This window comes from Orycteropus afer, unplaced genomic scaffold (assembly GCF_000298275.1).
Source record: "Orycteropus afer afer isolate SDZICR_OR568_19922 unplaced genomic scaffold, OryAfe1.0 scaffold00074, whole genome shotgun sequence".
Lineage (NCBI taxonomy): Eukaryota > Metazoa > Chordata > Mammalia > Tubulidentata > Orycteropodidae > Orycteropus > Orycteropus afer.
This window is the reverse complement of record NW_006921661.1, coordinates 3,955,994-3,964,525: the sequence shown is the minus strand read 5'-3', so window position 1 is coordinate 3,964,525 and position 8,532 is coordinate 3,955,994. Positions and strand designations below refer to the sequence as shown.

The window sequence follows — 8,532 nt, the reverse complement described above, 5'->3', positions numbered from 1 at the left end:
GATAATTCTTTTGAATTCCTTATCAGAGAGTTCCAATGCTGCTTCTTCCTCAGGGATGTGTTCTGGGTCTGTATCCTGCTCCCTTGTTTCTACCATTTTATCCTGCTTCTTTGTGTGGACTGTGATGGTTTGTTGTCTCTGAGGCATCATGGCATTGTTGTATTTAGATCTTTGTTAACTGTTTATGAAGAGCAGCCAAGGGTGATTCAGGCTTTTCTTGGTGGTTTTTTATCATTGGCCCGTTGGTGGAGAAAGAGGTAGTGGCTGTCGTTCAATAAGTGAAGTTGCAGGAGGTGTGGGTGTAGTTGTGTCTTATTGGGACTGTTGTTGTCTCTCACTCAATCAGACTCAAATTACAATCGAATAACCTTCAAAAAACTTGTCAGTCTTCCAGGTCCCGAGTGTCCTTGGGGTTGCTGGAAAGCAGAACCTGTTCTTAAGCCCCAGGAATCTGCGAGAGCGCTGTCTCTTTAAATATCCAAAATAGTCAAACCGCTTTTTAAACCTACAAAATGGCGGCGTCCTCCGGACCAGCAAAAGTCCACAGCTCAGCCCACCTTTCTCTTCACCTTCTCCGTTTGTTCCCCAGCCACCGTGCACAGTCCTCTGTGCAGTCCCTGCCTAGCAGGGTGATTTTTAGGTTAATTCTTAAGTCCTACCACCACTCGGGAATCCCCAAGCTGTCTGTGCCGTCAGGATCGCTCTCGACCGCTGCCAGACCGTAGCTCTGTATGTCTCCTTTTTTGGTATTTTCATGCAATTTCTTCTGCTAGTTGGGGTTTTAGTCCACTTCTATATCCTTCCCTTCAAGACTCAGGGGTCCAGAATTATCTTCTGTGTCTGTGTTAATTGGTTTCCCTTTTCTTTGTTGAAGAGGGTCTGTACAGTCTTTCTGCCTAGTCCGCCATCTTGCTGGAACTCCCTTTTTCTTTTTTTATTAAAAAAGTTTTTCCCTCCAATTTTTTGTCTAAAGGAGGTTGAGTTCAGATAAGGAGACTCTAAAGTCTTTGAAGGCTTTATACTAATAGAGTGAGAGGTCAGTGAAAGTGTTTGTCCCAGGAAAGAGAAGCTGGGCATTAAGAGAAGGTGATAAATCTCATCATCTCATTTGCCAAATCTTTAGGTTCTATCTTTGTGATCTCGAGAATGTGCCACTTTCCACTTTTATCGCCATTGCTCTATTTGAGACTTTGTTTTTTCTTACCTGGTCTTCTTCTTACTAACCTTACAAGTAACATGGGCCAGTATAGATTCCTTTCCTAAATAAAGATTCTGTTCTTTTGAACACTCCTCCCCCTCCAGCCTTATCATAATTCTCAAATTTCCTTCCATTGCCTCCAGTGTGAAGATGACATAAGGAAAGGCTTTAGGGCCAGACAGACTTTGCTTCTAATCTCAGCTCTCTGACTTACTGTTACTAGCTATGTGACTTTGGCCATTTTCTTAACCTTTCTAAACATTGTTTTCGTCCTATACAAAATGGAAATAATGTCAGTCTTGTAGGACTTTTGAAGTGTTTGCAGATAGAGAATGTAAAATACCATGGCAGGTACTGGTATTATTAGGTGCAAAATTAAAAAAGCCCTATTTATGCACCCAGCTCACCTCTCTGCAATGTTTTCTATTCCCCTCTTACACTCAACCCAAATTGAATGATGTGGTTGTTCCTGAACATCTTCAGACCTTTTACTCATACTGTGTGTTCTCCCTCACTGTTTCCACCTGGGAATCTCTCCAGATTCTATTTAAATTTCACCATCTCAGGCAAGCCTTTCTGTTCTTATTGCCCATATTCTGCTCAGATAGCGTTTTGTGCTCTTCATAACTCATCTTTCCTATTATATTTTTTTTTGCCTTAGAAGCATTCTTCACTACCTCCTACAATGTAAACATATACACACACTCTCACACTCCCTCTGTCTCACTTTAATGTGAAATGCTGGATCATCAAGGAGACAAAAAAATAATCAGTCCATTAGCAAATACATTAGAAAATTAAAAAAGAACAAACTTACTGCCATTGAGTCATATCCAACTCATAGTGACCCTTCCTTGGGTTTCCGAGGTGGTATTACTATGGAAGTAGATTGCCCAGTCTTCCTTCCAAGGAGTGGCTGGTGGGTTTGAACTGCCAGCCTTCTGGTTAGCAGTCAGATGCCTTAGGCACCATACCACCAGAGCTCCTACATAAGCATTTTTTATGTGGCTTGCGCTGTGCTAGGTTTTGGATATTCTTTGGTGAACTATAGAGACCTGGAGCATGCCTTTATGAAACTTAGAATCTAATAATGATCATTGGTTTTTGATGAGCAATAGAAGCATTGACAGGCCTTTAAAATGTAAGCACCAGGGATTTGCTGGACTCAGGCCCTAGCACTTAGAAAGCCCTTTAGCAATACAGTGAGCTCCAAAAGTTGATAACTACTGGCCTAGTCAAACATTTCTTGGTTGCTTTATGTGGTAGACTTAACTGGGAAGGAAGCCGAGGAAGATTTTACTTAGGAGGTGACATTTAAAATGGATCTGGGATGCACACTGACATATTGAGGCGTAAAGGGATATAATAATGTATGTAACCTACTCACAAATGATTCAGAAAAAGAATATATGAAAATATAGAAAAATGTTAAATATGGTGAATCTGGGTAGAACATACACAGGAGGCCATTACTATTTCAACATTTCTGAAACTTAAATTATTTCAAGATAAAATAATTTGAAAGAATAAAGAACAAAAAATAAAATGGATCTACAAGTTGCATCAGATTTCAATAAACAGAGACCTAGTTTGGGGGCAGGTGAGAGGGATAAGTATTCCAGGCTGAAATGACAGGTGGAACATTGAATGAGCAAAGGCAAAGCAATTAGAAAGAAGTTTATAGTGTGAGATAATGGATGGTATGCAGTCAGTTGTGCCTCAGCTACAAATTGCAGTGGAAGAAATGAGTAGAGCCAGATTATGAAGCTCCATATATACTGTGCATGGAGTTTAGTCTTTATCCTTTAAACCAGTGGTTATCAATTAGGGTGCTTACATCCAGGGGGTGAGAAAAGTTATTTGTTGGTGTGTAAGAAGAAGGAGCTTTGGTAGCGTAGTGCCTAAGGCACTTGACTGCTAACCAGGAAGGCTGGCGGTTCAAACCCACCAGCCACTCCTCAGAAGAAAGGTTGGGCAATCAACTTCTGTAGTGATACTGCCTTGGAAACCCAAGGAGGGGTTGCTATGAGTTGGGTCTGACTTGATGGCACATAACAACAACAACAACAACAACCATATAAGAATAAAATTTTATGAGTTCTTTTTTGTATTTATGCTACATCCTTACCTTGTTTTTCTAAATTTCTATTTTACATGCTTTAAAATATATATGGTATCTTAGTATAGCAGTATATATTATATAATATATACATGGAGCGCTGGTGGCATAGTGCCTAAGGCATTTAACTGCTAACTAGAAGGCTGGCGGTTCCAACCCACCAGCCACTCCTCAGAAGGAAGGCTGGGCAATCTTCCATAGAGATACCATCTCGGAAACCCAAGGAGTCCTCAGAAGGAAGGTTAGGCAATCTACTTCCATAGTGACACTGCCTCGGAAACCCAAGGAAGGGTTGCTATGAGTCGGGTCCAACTCAATGGCACATAACAACAACAATATATATATACATACACAGAGTTACTCAAAAGTAGTTTTGCCATCAAAGTACAGAGACCACTCCTTTAGACATTAACCAGAGTGATAGTTTTAAATGTGAAAACTGATCATGTTTATTTCTATATGTGTGTATATATGAATCTGTATTTTCAACAATTTTTCTTTGTCCTTAAAATGAAGTCCAAATCTGAACGAAACTTTAACATGGCTTTGAAAGCTGTCTTCCATCTAGCTCCTTCAGGACATTCAAGACTCATCATTAGATTTGTGCTCCAGTATTGTCTATGGTCTAAGCCGAGCTCTGTTACTTACTTGAATCTACTACCTTTTCTTTACTCTGGATGATCCTTCTACATAGAATGGTCTCTCTCTTTTTCTGCTTTGTTCTTTCAACTGGTTAACTCCAATTTATTATTCAAGTCCTAGCTTAAGTATTACTTCTCCAGACAGGCCTTTATTAACCCTCTAGACCAGGTGGTAATCACTTTGAAAGGATTCTCACAGCTCTAAATTCTTTCATATTTTTAATGACTTGTTTGAAGTTCTGAGGACAGAGGCCATTTCTCTCTTGTTCACTCCTGTACCTCAGTAGAAATGCTTGGAACATTGTTAAGTGCTCAGTAAATATTGTTGAAAAGTGAATGAGGTGATCATTAGGGAAATACAAATCAAAACCAAAATGAAATGCCACTTCACATCCACTTTGTTGTTTGTTGTTGCTGGGTTCTGCTAATCAATTCCAACCCATAGTGAATCTGTATAACAGAGGGTTTCCTAGGCTGTGATCTTTATGCAAGCAGATTACCAGATCTTTTTTTCCCTTCAAGCCACTAGTGGGGTCAGACTTCCAATCTTTAAGTTAGCAGCTGAGTACTTAGCCATTGTGCCGCCAAGACTACTTTCACATCTGTTAGAATGGCTTTAATAAAAAAGACATTAGAACAAGATTTTATAAACTTTATTCACCCTAAAACTCAATGCTTTAAAGTATGTTAATTGTCTTCTCACGCCACTCTGGCCACCCAAATAATTTCATGCTAATTGGTGTTTTATTTGTTTGTTTTAATTTCAGTGGTAGGAATGGGATCCTGGTGCTTCCACATGACTCTGAAATATGAAATGCAGGTTAGTAATGACAAAATTGACTAAATGCTATTTCTTTTATTCAGAGGTACTTCAGATTTGAGAAAAGAGCAAATAGCCAGATAATGGTATGGAGACAAGGAAATGACAAAAAAAGTGAGGGAAATTTATAATCTTTGGAGTCTTTACTTCACGCTAAAGGATCCAAATTAAGTAAAGTCAAGAAGAAAGTAGATAAATTATCCATGGAGGAAACAAGTTGAGAGCAGTATAGATTTTTGACCACTTCTGTACAAGTATATACCATTTTAGATCAGTATTACAGCGTAGAGTTAAAAAGATATTGTTTACTAGAATCATATATTCTTATTCATAGATGCCCATATTCCTTCATGTTTTATAATTTTCATTTGAATGGTCTTTCTAGCTATCAAGGTTTTAGAACTATACAAGTATTTTTATCAACTGTCTTTGCTCTAAGGAGGTCATATGTCTTTTCAGTTCCTCATCACTAACTCATAAGCTTCTATAACATATGTTCATATAGTGTGAACATATGTAATATAATTTAAAATTTTCTGGTAGCCACATTATGTAATTTTTAATTTTCTAGTAGGAAAGTAAAAAGAAGTAGATGGGATTAATTTAATATTAAACCCCCAAACCAAAACCTATTGCTGTTGAGTTGATTCTGTCTCATAGTGACCCTGTAGGACAGAGTAGCCTCATAGGGTTTTTCAAGGCTATAAATCTTTATGGAAACAGACTGCCACATCTCTCTCCCAAGAGCAATTTGAGGGTTCAAACCACCAACCTTTCACTTGGCTGCCACTTTAGCCACTGTACCATCAGGGCTCCTTATTATTAAGCCCAGTATTTTCAAAATATCACTTCAACATAAATCAGTATAAAAATTAATAATGAAATATTTTAAATGCATCTTCACATAAAGTCTTTGAAATTCAGTGTTTATTTTGTGCCTACAACACACCATAATTTGGATTAGGCTTGTTTTAAGTTCTCAATTGCTATGTGGTTTAATGACCGCTATATTGGACAGTGCTACGCTAGAAAGAGCTCTATATACAACCATCTATGAATTATTAATTACAGCTATATTGAACATATAAGGATTAATTCTTTGGATTGAATGTGACATTCAACATATTTCTAATAAAGTATCATGTGTACTATGTGTGCTACGCCTGACTGTGAGAATACATGAATGAATGCAACACTGCTCTGACCATCATCAAGCATACAACATACATATTCTCACACATTCTGGCTGGGAAAACAGGCTTATATACAGTGATATAATAAGAAAATTATTTTTAAAAGAAATACAGATAATCTGTGGCAACATGATGGAGCTTAGAAGAATCTATAAAAGTGAAGTCTTTCACATTTGAACAGAATCTGAAGGAATTAGTTCATACTTTTTAGGCAGTGAAAGGATGAAAGAACATACCAGGTTTGCCCTATGACATAAGCAAAGGTAGGCATTTATTATAATTTGTGGTAAATCAACACTATTGTAGCTTTAAAAATGGGTAAAAATGAGTGGGAGGGATAAATAAATAAACTTTGAAAAATGGGTGAGGAGCATTCTGGCCCAGAATTGGGTATCAGAGCCTGGGAAGAGTACAGAATGTATCCATGTGAAGAGTGCTGTCACATACGGTGTTGGAGCCTGAGTAGGTTGAGGAGGATGTTCACATAGAATAGTCGGGTACCAGGTGTGAAGAGTGTGGAGGGTGCTTACACAGCTGTATAGTCAAGTGCAGGGTGTCAGAGACCAGAGTAAAGAGGATGTCCATGTGGAGGGGCAGCTCAGTGCAGAATAAGGAGGGTATCCACACAGGTGGAGTCTTTGGGCAGTGCTAACAGTTAATGTGCTCAGCTGCTAGCTGAAAGATTAGAGGTTTGAATCTACTCAGAGGCACCTCAAAAGAAAGCCCTGGTAATCTACTTCACAAAAATCAATCATTAAAACCCCTACTCTTGTACACATGAGGTTGCTGAGTTGGACTCAACTTGATGGCAACTGGTTTTTTCCACGTAAGTGGGAGAGGCGATTGGCACATGGTTGGAATCTGTGGGTGCCCATGCAGGAGGACAGCTTTGTTCTGGGTATCAGAGGCCTGGAAAGGTGAAGATGGCTTTTACATGGCAGAGTTGCCTAGTGCAGTATATGAGGAGACCATTCACATGGAAGTTTGGCAGCCCAGCATAGGGTGTTGGAACCTGAGTGGAGTAAGGAGGATATCTCTTGGGAGAGAGTGGTGGCAGTAATGGGATATTGGTTACACACAGGGGAATTGATCAAATAAGTAAATATTTGAAGGGTAGTGGAAGTAAAGTTTCTTACTGTTACAGAACAAAATAACAAATATAGAAAAGATGTAAATTAGAATGAACTCTGTGGTGATGAATTGAGATTGGAGATATCACTGTGATCTTGTATATTTAATATATATAGAAATAAATTTAGATGTAAAGGTGTGTGTGATATATGTACATATATATATGCACATATTTCTATACATATATTCTCTAGCTCTGTCCATGAGAAGATGTGGGAGCAGGAAACCCCAATATCTAGCATCCAGATATTGGTTTCCAAAAGTCATTCTTCATTAAAAGGAACCAGGGCTGATTCCAAGGACTGGGGCAGAGAAAAGACAATATATGCTTTGAACATCTTTTTTGTGCCAGAAAGAATGAAAATGCTCAAAGAATGGTGGTGACATATTGAAAGGACACGAAAGCTAACTTGAGGGTGTTCTTATTGGCCAAATCTGGGACAGTTTGAGTGTCAAAGTAAATAATGATAGAAACAGATTATAAGAGTTTTAATATACCCATTGAATAAAACAGGAAATCATGTATCAGTATATGTACAGATATGCATCGCTTAACATCTGTTCAGACAATGTCCAACTGTGGTCACATAAGGTTTTTGTTTTTTTAAAGAAAAGCAGCTCTCCTTTTGTTATTTCCCTCTAATGGTTTTAAAGACCCCCAAACCCAGATTCTTGCAGCACTGAACCATGAGTGGGATACAAGCAAGTGAAGCAGAGGACCCGGCCCTGGGTGCAGGCCTTTGGACTTTGTCCAGCAGGCAGGCAGGCAGCAGCAGCGGTGGCACGGGGCACCTTCCACTCTCTCCATGCTCGCTTCCTCTTGTTCTGCTCCTGCCACTGCCTCTGGCTTCTGCCAGCATTTGCAGCAACAGCAGCAGCAATGGCAGCAGCAGCAGCAGCAGCAAGGACAACTGGAAGTGGGTTCCCATAAAGCTTTAATACGGTGTTTGCAAAAGATTCAAATCACATAACATCCTATTTCACAGAACGTGTTGTGGACATTAAGTGACACATTCCTCTGTGTGTGTGTGTGTATTTCTCTATCGTGGATGTTTTATATAAATGGAATCATGCAATCATGTATCTGGTGCTTTTTCATTTAGCATAATGTTTTCATGTTCTTTCTGTTGTAGCATGAAGTACTTCTTTTTTTTAATGCATTTTTTTGAAATATAATTTATGTACAGTTAAATACACAAAACTAAAGTGACATGGGTCAATGCAATTTTTTTTTTGCAGTGTTCCCTCCTGCAAAAACGACAAGGAGGCCACATGTTCTGACCTCCTCTAATCCCGCAAGAGGAAGACAGGGTTACCAGCAGTAACCCAAGGCCTATTACTGCCAGGCCAGACATGCTGCCTCCCTCCAGTCCTTTCTCCAACCGTTCCTCCCAGAGCACCCACCACCTCTCTCCTGGGTTCGATAATTC

The 8,532-nt window shown here is 39.2% G+C and overlaps 1 protein-coding gene across 1 annotated transcript in view; it reads left to right on the top strand.

Moving 5' to 3' along the window:
• ACER3 (alkaline ceramidase 3) overlaps positions 1-8,532 on the top strand; it is a 266,579-nt gene that overhangs the window by 166,325 nt on the left and 91,722 nt on the right. The window contains exon 3 of the mRNA XM_007940912.2: positions 4,726-4,778. Coding sequence (XP_007939103.1) covers positions 4,726-4,778 — 53 coding nt within the window. The remainder of the gene's footprint in view (positions 1-4,725; positions 4,779-8,532) is intronic.